The 18044-nt window shown below is 40.7% G+C and overlaps 1 protein-coding gene across 1 annotated transcript; it reads left to right on the forward strand.

The window, feature by feature from the left end:
* Positions 1-5719: 5719 nt before the first annotated feature.
* Positions 5720-6716, forward strand: LOC125410810 (olfactory receptor 2A12-like). The gene has a single exon (XM_085698112.1). The coding sequence runs from the start codon at positions 5769-5771 to the stop codon at positions 6714-6716; it is 948 nt and encodes a 315-aa protein (XP_085554238.1). The 5' UTR covers positions 5720-5768.
* Positions 6717-18044: the final 11328 nt, after the last annotated feature.

Genomic DNA, 18044 nt, shown 5'->3' on the forward strand with positions numbered 1-18044 from the left:
GAAATTTTAAAGATATGATCTCAAACTTGTCTGAAACCATAAATCTCAACTTTCTTCCCTCCCTGACTCTCAGGGTCAGGTGCTGTAATTAGCCTAGGTTTATTCTGGCCATAATGAAGGCTGCCTCCTGCACGTAATTCTCAGGCAAACATCTAGTGTTGCTGCAGCTGTTTTCCTACAGAAGGCTTCTAAGGTTTTTCCTAGTAAAATTAACTCCTTTTGTTCCACATCATCAAGGAATTGTCCTATTGATGACCTTGCCAATTCCCAGAACTGGCTACTTCTTTTAAGGCTTTAATTAATAGTGGAGCAGAATTCAAAAGTGTCCTCAGCAGTCTTGTTTGTATCCGCAACTGCCTGGAATAGTTTGATCTGTTAGCAATATGCAAGGATCACAAAGAACACAAAGACAAAGAAAAAGACACACATATGGCTTCCAAGGACAGTCAGGTCGAGTCAATACAAATGGCGACTCAGGTGGCATTATACCACAACTGATTGCCAAGGGACAGCCTGGGACACATCTCCGTGGAGCGCGGATCCCAATCCTCCAGCAATATTTGCCTGCCTAGTCAGCATTTCTGCTACACTGGCGAGACAGCCATGGATGTAGCACTGTGGAACTTTGGTCTTTTTCACTTTCCCTAAGATCTGCCCTAAACATATGAATGCTTTTCTGCCAGGATATCCATGCCTAACTCAAATAGTGTGTGTGTGTGTGTGTGTGTGTGTGTGTGTGTGTGTGTGTGTGTGTTCTGAGTTTCAATCAATAAATCTGTAATAAAATATCCAAGACTAAACCCAAAAGAGCCACTGTGTCATTATACATGTGACACTCAATGGGTTCTGTCTGCTTCTCTCTGAACCCCTTTCCCAACCAATCCCGGTGGAGAAGAATCTCAGACTCAACTGCCTTTTAGACATGATGAGGATCAACAACAGGAGTGAGAATAGATGGAGTCAGAGCCATAGATCAATACTTAGCAACAGTGCTGCAGGACCCAAGATTAGTACTGACTGCCAATCACTAAGATGCAAATACACCCAAGATGGCCAATGTCATGGTTGCAGCACATGCCACTGAACATCAATTGAGATTGTATGTCATTATATAGTTTTCCAGCCAGCAAATACATCACACTAAACACTGCTGGAGCATAGAGCCCAGGAAAATGGGGTTGTTCACTAGGATGGGAAGAATTCAGAGATTTTGTTGTCTTTATTTATTTACTTATTTATTTATTATGTATACAATATTCTGTCTTTGTGTATGTCTGTAGGCCAGAAGAGGGCACCAGATGTCATTACAGATGGTTGTGAGCCACCATGTGATTGCAGGAATTGAACTCAGGACCTTTGGAAGAGCAGGCAATACTCTTAACCACTGAGCCATCCCTCCAGCCCTGTCTTAAATTTTTTAATGCTATGATTCAACTCTAGCCTTAAACATTCTATTTACTCAGGTGCTATACAGCTGAACCACATTCCTAGGCACTCTGTCTTTGTTTCCAATACAATTTATTTAATAGTCATTTTTTAATTAACCTTTACTATTGGCCTTATTTAAGGGGCAGCTCACAGGAATTCTAAACCTTTATCAATCAATCACTCTCAGGAGGAAGACTTTATTGTCCAGTCTTCTTCTTCTGAATCCTTAAAAGATCAAGACAGAGACAGAGGCAGGGATGGAGATACAAGGTCAGGAAACACTGGCAATTATTTATTGTAGGGGCTGACATCATCACATTTATTTTCTGGCCAACCAAGAAGGGAAGAGGTGACTGATTATTGTAATTCAACAGAAGATGTAACTGAAGCACAATGACAAGTTCAAGTGAACAAGCACAGAGCTTGATATGTTTGGACCCAAATTCTTGCTTGCATCTATAAGGCAGGAGCCCCATGGAGAGTTTTCTCACTACACTTTCATGGAGATGTCACTGCTGATTTCCATGTTACTATGTCACTGTTGACTCTGTTTGTTTCACCTGTGTATCATCAGAAGGAGGCACCAGAACCTCTAAACCTGGAGATATAGATTGTTACGAGCTGCCATTTTGTGTGATGGAAACAAAACTAGCTCTTAACTTAACCCATGTCTTTCTGTCTATGTGCTGCCACATGGCTCATAGCTGTCACCTCTCCTCTTGTATATCTTGCTTGTTCTCCATTTCTCAACATCTCTGCCCTTCTTTATCCCAGTGTCCTCTCTGCCCTAAAAATTCTTCCTAGATGGTGGCTGGTGAGCTTTTTATTAAATCAATCCAAGTGACACACCTTCACAGTGTAAATATGGTTGTTCCACAACAGATAACTTGCTCAGATATTACAGAGCAGATTAGGGAGGACTTTGATTTACCCTGAGGTAGTTAAAGAAGGAAGAGGACTGTGACTCAAATATGATCTTATGAGTGTCAGGGATCTGGGTTTTGGGAGTAAAAGAAGTATTAGAAAGAGAACTTAAGTCCTTGACCTGTGTATCAGGTGAGCATGTTCCAGCTCCTCTTCCCTGAGCTGCTCTTACTTGCAAATTAGTCTAGAAAAGGGAACAGGTCACCACTCCCCCACCTGTGGGTTGCTTCTTACTTTTCTGACTCCAAGGGTCTCCCTGTAGTGCTTTTGTTGACAGCATCCTGGGATCAACTTTGCATCCCTACTGGGAACAGAAATGGCCCTTTCCCAGTTCTCTTGGGGAGATTAAGAAAGGAGGCAAGATCATAAAACCTCAGCTTCTGGTCCCACTGGGAAGAGGTGAAGATGTCTGAACTTGCCTTTGTTAAGTAGGATTTTATGGGTAAACTCTTCAGGAGCTGGACCTGGCCTATTTCAGAGGAAGTGAAAGATTCAGTCCTTCAAACTCTACAGCACCTTGGAATTTTTCTGGAGATTGAGCTACATGAAATCCCAACTCTCTGAATTCAGTTGCTTTATGGGGCTTCCTCATAAGAGCCACTCAGTGATACATTCCCTGAATTTACAAGTGGTAAGGTGGTCACTGGTGTTTGGCCTGTGGGTATGGTTCAGGCAGCTGTGGATCTAGAGATTATCATTAGTCAAGCCATCCATCTACAAGTCCTCTGCCTATATATCTCAAACTCCCCAGATCTCTCCCATCATTGTCTTCTCTTCTTTCTTCTTTTTCTCAATATTGTGTCATTTCTTTCTTTTTCCTTTCTTTGTTTATTAATTTAAGGAATATTTGCATAGAGTTAGTCTGTTTCAAATTGTGTTTAGAAATAAAAATCTATGGAGTCCTGAGCTCAAAAGTCTCAAGTGAAGCAGAAGCCCATATCCCTGAAAGAGCAGTGATGGTGTCTTTGAAGGAGCCTTCCTACACAAAGAGTCACAGCTTGTTGTACTTTGTGGGCAGAGAAATCATGGTTTTGATTAGGTGTTTCCTTTTGGAAAGGGTGTAAGACTGCTGTAGGATAGCTTGGCCTCAAACTCACTATAAAGTGGACTCCTCACCCTCAACCTCCCAGATGCTGGCTTTCTATGTTGGGGCTATACTGTCTAGGTTTTTCTGGCTTGGACGTTGTTTGTGGTGTTGGGTTCACAGAGCTCGGCCAGCAGGCCTCGTGGAACACTGTGAACAAAATCAGAGGCCACTGTGCCGGGAAAACATAACAGGCTGTGGATCGCTAAATGGTTTCCCTGTGCCGTAGCTCTAATCCTCTTTCTTTGGATTCTTCTAATTTTAGTCCAGCCCAGGGCCTCCCACATTTATCCAGGAGGGGAAATTTCCTCAGCAGAGCTAGTCTTGGGCTAGGCTTCAGGCTCTCTTCTAGGAGGACTCTGGCCTGTGCTGAATCTCAGCAAGTTCGAACTGACGGACAATGTGAAGACTTTGCTTTCCTCACCTCCCCACTTCAGAGTCTGTGTGCCAGAAGCAGAGAAGCTGACTAAGAGACGGGCTCTGGTGTCACACCACCTAAACTCACATGTCCTCTATGCCTTGTAATCTGGAACAAGGGCCCTATCCAGGCATTAGGTGCTCACTTATAACACACAGGTAAGAATACTTCCTTCAACGAATTGTGATGTTGTACTAAAGTTAGGGGAACGATGACAGGAACATAAAAACTACTCAGTAAAGGTTAGTTGATCTTGTTATTACAAAGGCTAGGAAATCACCTATACAGCCACACTCTATTAGAGATATTTCTTTCTTAGTTGTGTCGAGTCTCAGTGAACAGGAGAATAAAGTTTTTTCCACGTTGTTTGCTCTCCAAACTGATATCAGACCCCTCTGGGATTCTGGAAAACTACACCAGTACTGTTCTGTAGGCTTCACACTACATGCTACGGGAATTGGCTTAAGATTTAAAAACACACAATGATAGACAGAGACAGACAGACAGACAGATACACAGAGAGACAGACAGACAGACAGAGATGGGGATATCTTTGCAACAAGAATGACAAGAATGCCCACTTTATTGTGCTCAGGGGCAGCTTATATAGGGCTCTGACCACACTCCAGCTCTCGGATCTTTCAGTTGCAGGCTCACCAGAAACCACTCGCCTGTCATCAGAGTCTCAGGCTCATAGAAATTGCAGGCTGCCCAGAGCAGGGGGGGAAAGCTGTTTACAAGAAATTTAGGGTCTGGGGGTCCACAGCCCCCAACAGGATTCTTCAGATTGTAACTGACAACTGTGTTAGGGCAGATAGTAGTAGCATAACAGGGAAGGCTTCCAGGCTGAGCTGAGTCCTGCTGTGGCCTCAGTGTGGGCAACACAGTGCAGGTGGTGTTTCCCCTTTTATGGTGATGATAAAAAACAAGACGATTTCTTAGCATATGAGAGAGGCAGAGGCATGCAAGATACCAGGAGTGTTTTCATGGATATTTGTGAATGGGAAGAGGAGATGGAGGTGACAGTTTTGTACTGAGGCTTAGTGTCCACAGAGCAAGCAGGTTAGGAATGACCTCTGCACCCTCCTCAAAGGACAGGGCACAGGAGGTCTTAATTGGTCCAGATAGCACCAATGTGAAATTTTTGAAAAATTCCAGCAACAGTCCCATAGAAAATGTGTAGATGCAGACAAAGGACCAGACAGCACTCTCTTTATTGCATGTATCAGAGGTGTGTGTGTGTGTGTGTGAGTGTGTGTGTGTATTTAGAAACTGATGTAATCCTTCCTCAGTTGCTCTCACATTATTCATTGAGGCAGGGTCTCACAGTTGACCAGGTGCCCATTATTTCATCTAGTATTACTAGCCTTCTTATTCTGGAGAACTCCTGTCTCTGATTTCCCAGACCTGAAATGAGACTGTGAGACTACATATGACATATCATGTGTTACATGTTATTTCCAGGAGTTCTGTGAGATGCTTTTATATACTCATCATAATCCTGAGATATGAGTGTCATCAGCCTTATTTGATAGATGAAGAAACTGAGGCATTAGGAGGTTTAGTACTTTGAGAAGGTTACATAGAAACTGAATAGTGTGCTCAGAGCCCACACCCCAGCTTTTCTTTTCTTAATTAAAAAGAACTTTTATTTTATGTGTATGGTTTGTGGCTACATACATGTTTGTGTACCATGTGTATGTCTTGCCTGTGGGTGTGAGAGGATAGAATCAGATCCCCTGGAACTGGAGTCACACAGCCCTGCGATGTCTGGTCCACTTCGAAAGGAACAACAGCAGTCAGCCTTCTTAACCTTTGAGCCATCTCACCAGCATTTGTCTTCCCTTGCTGCCTCTATAGCTGGCATGTGTCAGGTGACACACAGACACATGTGATTCTCTTACAGGCCCCACCATGTGGATGGTTCCAGAGCAGAACCAAACTTGGGTTTCTGAGTTTATGCTGCTTGGCTTCTCCAGTGACCCCACAACTAATAGCATCCTCTTCATTGTGTTTCTTTTTATCTACCTGAGCTCAGTCATGGGAAATGGGCTCATCATCCTGCTGATATCCATGGACACATATCTGCACACTCCCATGTACTTCTTCCTCTGTATACTTGCCCTGTTGGATATGGGCTATGTCACCACCACCATGCCCCAGATGTTGGTGCATCTTCTTGCTCACTCTAAGACCATTTCCTTTGCTTGCTGTTGGCTGCAGATGTATGCGTTTAGTGCTCTGGGTATAACAGAGGGCATCTTTTTTGTTGTCATGGCTTATGACAGATATGTGGCCATTTGCCACCCACTTCATTATACTGTCATCCTCAACTGGAGACTGTGCATATATTTGGCAGCTGGGTCTTGTGTCTGTGGTTTCCTCTCTGCTTTCTTACATACCTTCTTCATCATGAGTCTGCCATATTGTGGGCCCAACAAGGTCAACCACTATTTCTGTGAAGGTCCTACAGTGCGCAGCCTGGCTTGCATGGATACCCACAACATTGAGATGGTGAGTCAGATCTTGAATGTTTTTATGGATCTTATTCCAATTTCCCTCATTGTGGCCTCCTATGTTCATATTGCCAAGGCTATTCTCAAGATCAAGTCCACCAAGGCACGTTGCAAGACTTTCTCTACCTGTGCCTCCCACCTGACTGTGGTCTCATTCTTCTATGGTCCATCCTCTTATATCTACATGAGGCCCAGTTCCAGCTACTCCCCTGAGCTAGACAAGCAGGTCTCACTATTTTACAATGCCTTTACCGCCTTACTCAACCCTGTGGTCTACAGTCTGAGGAACAAAGACATCAAGAGGGCATTTCTCAAGGTGATTGGGCATAGTAAGGTGGACTGCTGAACCAGAGTCTAGGAGAACCTGGAGTGCATCATTCACTATTTAAGAACAGGGCAGTTTCTTTATTGTATGTAACTGACCAGTGCATATGAACCAACATTGTATTTTGTAATTGGAGTAAACAACTGTGAAAGCAAGGTGGCTATCCTGATTGACAGGCTACTCTAAGGTAAAATACCAAAGACCTCAGTAATCGTATTAGCTCATAGTTGCAAAAATTCATACCTGGCTCATCTTTGTAGGTGTAGGTTGGAAGAGACCTCCTCTCATCTCACATCCATCCTGAAAGAGAAATCTTATATCCAACATGTAGTTCTAGAACAGAGAAAAAGGAACAATGAACAATTTCATAGTGACTCAGCTTCTCAAAAGTGACTTGCTTCTCTGTACACACATTTTTTGGTCAAAGCCATTATCGTGGTATTATGGAATATTATTTTAATTTGGCAAAAATGTGTTACATTTGTTTATGCTACATTTGTTTAAGATGTAAGGATTTGTGCTTATTTGTGCCGCATTTATTTAATTATGAACAGATGTGTTGCATTTGTTTCCCCTGCCTGCCTAAAGCTCCTGATAGAGCGAATAAAAAGCTAAATGGCCGAAAGTTCAGTAGGAGAGGGATAGGAAAGGCTGGCAGGCAAGAGGATTAGTGAGAGGAGAAATCTAAGAATGAGAGAAGAGAACAAAGAGAAAGAGAGGGACATACCAGTGGCTTGAAGACAGGCATCTGTCAGACAAGAGAAGCAGTGAAACTAGATATGTAAGAGAAAAGAAAAGTAAAAATCCCTGAGGCAAAAAGTAGATATGAGGAAACAGGTTAATTTAAGTTGAAAGAGCTAGACTCAAATGAGCCTAAGTTAGGCTGAGCATTCAAAACTAATAATAAATCTCCATGTCATGATTCAGGAGATAGTTGGTAACTCAAAATAAAAATATGGTAAATTTAGAGTTTCAATGTGAGGCCTGAATTTCTACATAGGGCCTGAGATAGCTTAAAAAATTAAAAACAAAAGGTCAGATGTTAAGTGCAAAATGCAAGCTAAGTAAAATAAATGAATAAACAAACGAATAAATAAAAATAAAGCCTCCCTCAGGGCATTTCATAGCTGGGGTGGTTGAATGCAGTTCCAGTCAAACACACCCCCATTCTGGACCAGATGAATTCTCACAGATCAGAGGAGTGGGGCAGAGCAAGCCACAAAAGCCCCATGGATGACCCAGAGGTAGTTTAGGTGTTTAAGGTTTTGCTCATGAAGACATGTAAAGAAAAGAGATACAAAGTAAATCATGTTTAGATGATAAAAAAAATCTCTAAACGTGTTACAGTGTGTTAAAAATGTGTGTCGGCTTAAGAAAAGAAAGATAAATGTATAGGTACTAATAGAAAAATAGTTTAAAAATAATAAATTCTTTATGGGAAGAGTAAATTAATATAAAAATAATAAGCCACATAAAGATGAAAAATACACAGGGAGTCTGGACCCTGTATGGTGTTATGTTGAATTTGAAATATTTGAATGTTGATAAACAACATACAGCTGCTGAGAGACGTAGGATTGTAAAACAAACTGACAAATTAGACCAGCCTAGATACTTTAGGAATGTCACAACGTTAAAATGGAAGACAAAATATGCATTGCATTGGGAAAGGGATTGTGCTTCTGTTTCCACAGGAAATGAAAGGCTGTGGATTCCTTCTAGGTTAGTAATGGTCAGCTTTGGACAGGGAAAACCCCCTGAAAGTCTTGACTACAGACATAAATAAATAAACCTAAAAAATCTATAAGACAGTTGATGCATATTTTACCTGTTCAAACATAATACAAAAAAAACATCTTTGACTGACTTGCATACAACATACAGTCCATATTCATGTTAATGCAGATGTGTAAGTTACCTTTGAACATTTGTATGTTTTCAGAGCAAAGGGAAGAGACTCCAGTGAAAATCGGTGACCCAGGTAATACAGCCTCTCAGAGTACCTCTGTTGTAGCTTCTTCAGTGTTTTGCATCCAGAGCAGCTTCAAGACTGCTGACTAAGATGGTCCAGTCTCATAAACTAGTCTAGTCAGGACTATAGAAAAGCCTTGTGCTTTCCCATGGCACAAAGACTGGACCACAAATGTTATGGCCAGTTTTCCTAGACTTGACCATTATCTCAATTTTCTCAGGTTCCCAAAGGATACTGTCATCCACAAACAACAGAAAGCAGTCCTAAGAACACAATGCCCACATTTCTAAGAGATGGGGTGGAACCTTTTTGTTATTTAATTAGTTTCAGATGTTTGTCATCATTCAGAGGGGAATATAAGATTATAGGATAAAAGACAACTATTAACTGAAAATATATTACATTGGTATGGATTTTACTATATTGATACTAATCTAAAGTTATCTTTTGTATGTATACTCTATGTATGTTTCTACTCCTATTTGTGGTATTGTAACTGTGCAACCCATTTAAATATGTAATATGTAACTAAGAAATGCAGGTTAATAGTTAGTCATCTATAATAAACACATGTGTAGTTGTGTTAGGTCTGTTTTCAATATCACACAGGGATTTGTTTTAGAAAGAGAGATGGTCTTCACACACTTCAACAACCTAGAAAATATGGCATTTAAAATGTTTTGTTCACATAGGACTTTTCATGAAAGTGAGACACATTTGCTCCTGATAATACCAATTTATATCAGAGAAGAATATGGGCATTGAAGAAACTCCATATGGTGTTTGCTTTCATCGTGGCAAAGTTAGCCACTGAACATAGAAGCTTTTGCTCTTGCCTTAACTGCTGACAGTATGCTGTAGAAACTGGAAAAGCAGGACAGACTGTCAAACTTTGCACAGAAAAGGGTGGGACAGTCCTTCAACATTCCTGCTTTATAGAAAAGTCTTCCAGACACTCTGCAGGAAACATAGAAAAATGACAGCTGAGCTTTGCTAATGCTAGGTAGGACAATCCTTCAAAATTCTTGCTTCATAGCAGATTCTGTCAGCTATTCTAAGCCTGTAGGCTGAATATGGATGTCCCAATTTTGCTGAGTAATCTGGAGTGTCAATCCAGGCAGCCTAATATTGATGTCACTTTTGGAGTGCTTTGCACTGCACTTCCTGTTTCCTCAGGTAATATTATATCATTCTATGATCTTTGATGGAGTTGAAGACTAGATAGTTAGATCACAGGTTTCCTTAGTTATGACAGAAGATAAATTAGGTACAAACCTTTTGACTCACCAAGATAGGATTATTAATGGAGTACTTTCTCTGAATTTCCCAAATACAAAAGGACTGGATACTTTATGTAATTCTTATTTGATAACTGCTCATATTGTATAAGTCTTACTAGGTTAAAGTCAAAGTATTTCATTTTATTTTTTTAAAAAAGGAGAAAATATTGTGAAATATTATTTTACAGGGTACAGATGTATAACATTTGTGTATTCTGTGGATTATTTATCTGTGTAAAGGCTTGTTATATTTTTATGCTGCATTTGTTAAATGATATAAGAATGTGTTACACTTGTTTGCCCTGCATTTGTTTAATTAGGTAAAGATGTGGTGCATTTGTTTTACCTTGCTTGCCTAAGGCACCTGATTGGTCTAAATAAAAGTTGAATGGCCAATAACACGGCAGAACAAGGAGAGGCAAGGTTGACAGGAGCTGGTTGCTAGCCCAAAAGAAAAATCCTGGTATAGTATGGTCTAGCATGAGAACAGGAGATGGGAAGTTTTATGTCTAGAGAGAAATAATACAATATCTGTGGTCATGGTCTGATATGTTGGTTCCTCTAGTTCAAAGGTAGCAAATAACATGCATTATGTACCCTGGCATAATTCCTATGAAACAACAGCATACCTATAAACTACCACAACACATGCCAACTGTGGATAGCATGACACTATAGAGAGCAGAAGGCTGAGACAGTATATGCTAAGTAGCACACAGTATATGTTGCTGGGCAGAAGTAAGCTAATAGATTGTGGAACAGAGCCAATACAACTCAGAGAACAAACCTCACATGTAAATTCAGTGTGGTCTGAATCATGATGGGGTTTAATTAGGTAAAGATGTGGTGCATTTGTTTTACCTTGCTTGCCTAAGGCACCTGATTGGTCTAATTAAAAGTTGAATGGGGAAGCATGATGACCTCTTCTGTCAAGTGACGCAGTGTTGGAAGTGAAGGGAGCCATGGTCTCATCAGAACCTTCCAACATATACTTGAATTTCAGGTAGCAGGCCAGGGTACTTTCCATTGTTGACTTCTGACTGTAGGCTCCATTTCTACCCTTTGATGGTGGTGGTATGGATTGCCTCTCATCTTCAGAGTAGCTCTGACCTGACCAATCAGCAGATTCCTCTCTGATTGAGTGCCTGAACTATTTTTTCCTAAGGAGGCCTCAGACTCCAGGTTTATTCTGTGGTCACATATTTTTGAATGATGTTTGTGCTTTATTTGCAATTAATACTCACTACAATTGTTTACCTATATATTTATTTTTTGAGAATTTTCACATATCCTGGGCTAGGCTGGAACCTTGTACATTCCTGAAGGCAACCTTAAAGGTTTGATCTTCCTGCCTCTACCTACCCAGTGCTGGAACTGTAGGATGGTCCTCTATGCCTTCATGAGTGTTGGTTTCTTTAACAATGTGCTTTGTATTTTAAAATTTTTTACTTAAATAAAACACATTAAATACACTGGGGTGTTTTTGCTTAAGTTTTTTAGAAAGATTCACCCTGGGTATCCCTGTTGTTCAGGAACTTACTATGTAATCCAGCCTGCTTCAAACTGACAGAGATTCTCCAGCCTCTGTCCTAGTAGTGCTGGGATTAAAGGACTACTCCACACCACTTTTATCTCTTGTCATTTTGCAATAGATCTAAGAAATTGTTTCTTGATCTAATTGTTTGGGTAGAAGTGTCACCCCAGCATTTGGGTGAAAGTGTCACCTCATCCCCTGGCATCCAGATATCCAAAGAGTCTGGGATGTTTGGGTGGAAAGTTCCATATCGTTCCCCCGTCCCCTGAAAGTTGCCTCAGTCCAGACTCCACCCCCAAGAAAGCCTGCTAAACAGTGATTCCTCCTCAGAGATGCTCAAGAACACTCCCACGGGGTAGTTTAACAACAACCCAGAACACAAACATGTGGCTTCCTGGTCTTCCTTGCCCAGCCACCTGGGATTAAACCTAGGATTTTTCTAATTCAGTTGGATTTGGATTATTGCATTGGTGTAGAGGTTTGTCAGGCCACAAAATCTTTTCACCAATGTCTTGAAAATTTACTCCTGTGATTTGTTTTTTCAGGTAAGAAGAGTCTATATTGATGAGTGCGTTGTAGCCCATAGGTTGGTTACATGGTCATGAACATCAATGGAATATAAAAATAAAATTGTACAGAGTCAGTGTGGAGAGATCTGTGGGTAGCTTTTTTAGAAATGGAAAGTATGGTAAGATGTTTCTGTCTCATGTGGATCCCCATCAAAGGTGTCCTCTACAGAACAAGATATGAAGAATTGAGTGGATGGGATGGCGTTCTCTGAAGACACCTGTATGCCCCTTTTGCTGTCCATCCCCTCACTGCTTGCCATGGTCATCATCACTTCTGTCTCCAGATACAAAACCAGAAAACTTTCTGAAGTATTCATCTTACCAAATGAGCTAAATCTCACATGGTCCATTAATGAGATGCTGGAGAGATGGCTTAGTGGTTAAGAGCACTGCCTGTTTTTCCAAAGGCCTCAGTTCAATTCCCAGCACTCAGATGGTGGTTCACAGTCATCTGTAATAAGATTTGGTGCCCTCTTGAGGAAAAGAGCTGATCAGTCATCCTCATCAACTTAGGTCCTGAAACCCAATATGGACAAGTTCAACAGAACCACAATATATGGGCTGCCCATGCATTCTTCCACATTACCTGGGCATAAATTTTAATTTATTTCATTCATTCTATTAATGAGACACTGTCAGCTGGAAATAAATTAAGGAGTCCAAATTCTGGAGCTGTGGATCTGCTGCCTTCTCCTTTCTCCAAGCTCATCATCTTCTTCTTTAGGCTTGTGAGTTCTTCTGGTGTGACAATAAATCTCCAACAGAGTTTGACTTTTAAGTCATGCTCTCCTCTAGGGTTGCTCCATGACCACTTTAGGATAGACTCAGGTCTGAGCAGCAGGAGCATTTTTGGTTAGAGCAGAGGAACAGCCATTACCTTGAACTCACACACTAAGCACATGATAGACATGGCTAATTCATCCTCACCCAAGAGGCAACTGGCCAACCCTGTGGTTGGTTCTAATAATTACAACCTTGGTGTCCTTTCTAAATTGCTCATATCTTCTGTGTCACTGTTCATTTTCCTATGCAATTGGCAGGTAGGACCATGTTTGACAATCTCTTGGGGCTACATTCACTTAAAAAAATTGAGATATACAGTCACAAGGCTTGGATATTTCTGCATACATTTTGTGTCCACACTCAAAAGAAGTGTAATGTTTTCCTCTCTCTCATATATTTTTAAATCTTTTCTGTGTTTTTTCTTTTGAGAGATCCCGAATATGCCTTCTGTGGAACTTTGGTCTTTTTCACTTTCAGTAAGATCTGCCCTAATCATGTGAATGCCTTTCTGTCAGGATATCCATGTCCAACTTAAATGGTGTGTGTGTGTGTGTGTGTGTGTGTGTGTGTGTGTGTGTGTGTGTGATTTCAATCAATAAATTTGTAGTAAAATATTTAAGACTAAACCCAAAAGAGCCACTGTGTCATTCTATATTTGACACTCAACAGGTTCTGTCTGCTTCTCTCTAACCTGTTTCCTAACCAATCCTGGTGGAGAAGAATCTCTTCTGGGTTCAATTTCCTCTCAGAGCTGAAGCTGATGAGGATCAATAACCAAAGTGAGAAGAATTGGAGTCAGTGCTGTAGAACAAGGCTTATCAACAGTACTACGGAGCCCAAGGCGTTTCTGATTAGGGATGAATGCCAATTACTAAGGTGCAAATACACCCACCATGGTCAATGTCATGGTTCCAGCACATGCCACTGAACATCAGTTGAGATTGCATGTCATTATACAGTGTTTCTATCAGCAAATGCATCACACTAAACATTGCTAGAGCACAGAGCACAGGAAAATGGGGTTGTTCATCAGGATGTGAAGAGTTCGGGGATTTTGTTGCCTTTATTTTTTCCTTTTTTATTGAAGTTTTAAAAAAGAAAACAAACCTGAATGTGTGTGGGTGGACTTCACCATATGCAGACACTAACATATACAGCCATCTGAATATATGAAAGGTGACATTTACCACAAGTAGATACTAACATATATAGTCTTCAGAATGTATGAAGTATGATCCTCATTATGCATACACACTCACTTATATAGTTATTTGAATCCATACAGTTCCAAAACTTGAGCATTATAATATGACTTGGCCTTGCATCATCCTCTAAAGATTAGATCCATCAGTGAAATAGCTGTGAATGCTTAATTTATTACAATTTGTAGATTTTGAATAGGTTTTGTTGTCACTGTTTGCTTTTATTGTTTTTGTTTATAACTGTTAAAATAGCAAGAGCAGTTCTCTCACTATTAATTGGTTACCCATGGGACAATTTTTTAGTACAGGGATGTCTATAGTCAACCGAGTCAATGAAAATCAAAAAGAGAACCCAGGAAATTCCCTAATACTTGACTTTTCTCTCAGAGCTATGTAGGAATCCTTCTGTGAACCATAGAAATAATAAATGCTGAGCCCATTGAAACATAATCTCAATCAGCAAGATGTCACTGCTTTCCAGATTTCCTCACAGGCTCTGCTAATTTCATGCCAAAACTAGCTATGAATTTCTTCCTTTTAATCTCCCTTAATGCCTTAGTTAATTATTGTCATTGTTCTGACTCTCCATTTCTCAACTGAACCTGTCAGAGGAGGCTGAATATCTGCAGGACTTAATCTAAGACCACAAACGACCCTACTCCATTTGAAAAGGCAAAAAATAAGACCAAAAGAATAAAAGGAATTACTAACAATTTCCTGGCAACCCCTTAATCTACTGAATTGCTGACTGGACATAGACCGGGATGAGGGATATGAAGGGTCTGGAAGATTTCTCAAGTTGATTGTCACAGGACTATATGTGTGACTGTCTACATGAAATGAAATCTCTCCTCAATTCACTCCTCTAAGAATTGGGCCAACAAGACCTATGAGCAGCTTTTAATTACACTGTCAATATTTCTGTGGATACAACAAGAGAAAAGAAGTCAAGGACATGAAAATGGTGATGACTTCAGGAAATATCTGAGTATTTATTTAGCATTTTGACTACAAATCAAGCATCAGAACTCCCCTAACAGAGACAATTTCCTTCTCTTGGACAGCGTGAGAATATGTATCTGGCAACTATCTATGTCCATCTCTTCCTTTGGCGGCTACTTGTTTTTTTTTTCTTTTTGCTAGTAACAAATTTAAACTCTCATTCTTAGCAATATGACATCAATGTACTAGAACTTTCAGAAAAAAATATATTCTCTTTCTACCTAATATTTTAGCTTCTTGAGTGATCACACTGGCACAATTTTGTGCATTAGAAATGTACTATAACAGACTATGAGCAATTTAAAGAAATATTACAAAGAAAGAAAGACCTGGTACTGAACACAAATAGCATTTCTCAGATACAAAATGATCAACATACATATATATGAACACATATATGCATGCATACATACATAAAAATAAAATATTCAATATCTAAATAAGTTGTATCTTCAGCAACACATACTTCTTCTAACTATACCTCTCCATGGACCATTCAAACCAAAATACAGCAAGTTCTGGGAATGTAGCTCAGTTGGCCGAGTGCTTGCCTAGCATGCACAAAACAATGAATTTCATTTCCAATACTAAATGAAATGTGGAATAGTGATAAATACAAGTAATCCTGGCATTAGAGAATTAGAGGAAGGAAGGTCAGAAGTTCAAAGGGAATCCCTGACCTCATTGTGAATTTTAGGCTAGCCTATGATACCTATGACCCATATTTCTGGAATAAATGATAAAACACAACACATTTTGAAAGAAACTAGAGAAATCCATAGAAGGCCCTGATTAGAAATGTATAAGCTGATTGCTATTTTATATTTACCTAATAAATAAATAGTAGGTGATCTGAGCTGATCTAAGAGTATTTGATTCTTTATAGGTTGCAATAAAAACATGGTCAAGACTCTAAGAGCTCAGTACAGTGCTTAGAGGGTCGTGATGGGGGAACAGATGGCCTAAGCTCGCCAGAACTCATGACTAATGGACCAATAGTTAGGGAGCCTGAATGGGACTGACTTAGGCCCTTGGCATGTTTATAACAATCAGGTATCTTGGTCTCTAAGTAAGGCTTCTAGTAGTTAGAACATGACCTCTCCCTGGTGCTTAGCTGGCTTTTGGTAACTTGTTTCCCATTCTGGTTTACCTCACACCACCTAGCATAAAGGGAGGAACATGGTCCTGTCTCAACTTGATATGCTATGCTTTGTATAAGCCCATGGGAGGCCTACTCCTTATGAATGGAGGTAGAGGAGGAGCAGATGGAAAGGGGATAGATGGGAAAGGGGCGGGAATGGTAGGAGAGAAGGGAGGTGAAACTGGTTGATATGTAAAATAAATGAAAAAATGTTGTTTAAGTAAAATTTTAAAAAGAGATGAAGGGTCAAAAAAACAACAAAAAAAAGAAAACAAACTATCTTTTTTTCCATTATACATATCAATCCAAGTTCCCACTTCCTTCCCTCCTCCCATTCTCTCCACATACCCTCCCACCCCATCCCCATCCAATTCTCAGAGAGAGAGTAAGGCACATTGTTTTGGGAAAGGTCCAAGGCCCTCCTTACTATGTATAGGCTGACCAAGGTATCCATCTAAAGAGAATAGGTTCCCAAAAAGCCAGTACATGCAGTGGGCAAAATCCTGGTGCCACTGCCAGTGGCCCCTCAGTCTGCCTCAGCTCTGCAACTGTCAACACAACCAGAGGGATGCGTTTGGTCCTATGCTTGTTCCTTCCCAGTGCAGCTGGAGTTGGTGAGCTCCCATTAGCTCAGGTAGACTATTTCAGAGGGTGTACCCTTCATGGTCTTGATCTCTTTGTTCATATTCTCATTCCTCCCACTCTTCAACTGGAATTTGGGAGTTCAGTCCAGTGATCTCATGCAGGTCTCTGCCTCTGTTTCTATCAGTTACTGCATGAAGTTTCTATGGTGATATTTAAGATATTCATCAGTCTGACTACAGGGCAAGTCAAGATCAGGCCCTCTCTTCTGTTGCTTAGGGTCTTAGGTGGGGTCATCCTTGTGGATTCCTGGGAATTTCTCTAGAGCCAGGTTTCTACCAACACCATAATGGCTCCCTCAATCAAGATGTCTCTTTCCTTGCTCTAATCTCTGTCCTTCCTCCTTCTCAATTATCCCATTCCTTCAAGTTCTCCTAACCCCTCCCATTCTGCCTTCCTCTTCCCCTTCTGCCCTCTCTTCTTGCCCCACACCCATGCTTCCAATTTTGTCAGGCGACCTTGTCTGTTTCCAATTTCCAGGTGGATCTATATATGTTTTTCTTTGGGTTCACCTTATTACTTAGCTTCTCTAAGATCATGAACTATAGGCTCAGTATCCTTTGTTTATAGCTAGTATCCACTTTTAAGTAAGTACATACCATATTCATCTTTTTGGGTCTGGATTACCTCACTCAGGATAGTGTTTTCTAATTCCATCCATTTGTATGCAAAATTCAAGATATCATTTGTTTTACAACTGCAATGCGGCGCACTACGCCTGTCTGTGCTCTATGCGCCACCATACAGTTCACAGGCCGGGCAAGGGGCTGAACACTGAAACACACAAAGACTCACAGACAGAGAGACAGAGAGAGACACAGGTCATCCTTGATGCCAGAATGCTCCAAGAATGCCCCCTTTATTGTGTTCGGTGGCAGATTATATAGAGACAGCCATGCCCCAGCTAAAGCACCAGAAATGATGCTCCTGCCATCAGGAACTCCTGAGGGTCTCATGCTCAGAGCAGCTGTAGGCACACAGATCAGGGCGAAACAAGTCGTTTACAAGATATTCAGGATCTGGGGGCTCACTGCTCCCAACACTGCATAATACTCTAATGTGTAAATGTGCCACATTTTCTTTATCCACTCTTTTGTTGAGAGGCACCTAGGTTGTTTCCAGGTTCTGGCTATTACAAATAAAGCTGCTATGAACATAGTTGAACAAATACCTTCATAGTATGATTGAGCATCTTTTGGGTATATGCCCGAGAATGGTATTGCT

This window comes from Myodes glareolus, chromosome 3, assembly GCF_982192425.1.
Source record: "Myodes glareolus chromosome 3, mMyoGla1.1, whole genome shotgun sequence".
NCBI classification, from domain to species: Eukaryota; Metazoa; Chordata; class Mammalia; order Rodentia; family Cricetidae; genus Myodes; species Myodes glareolus.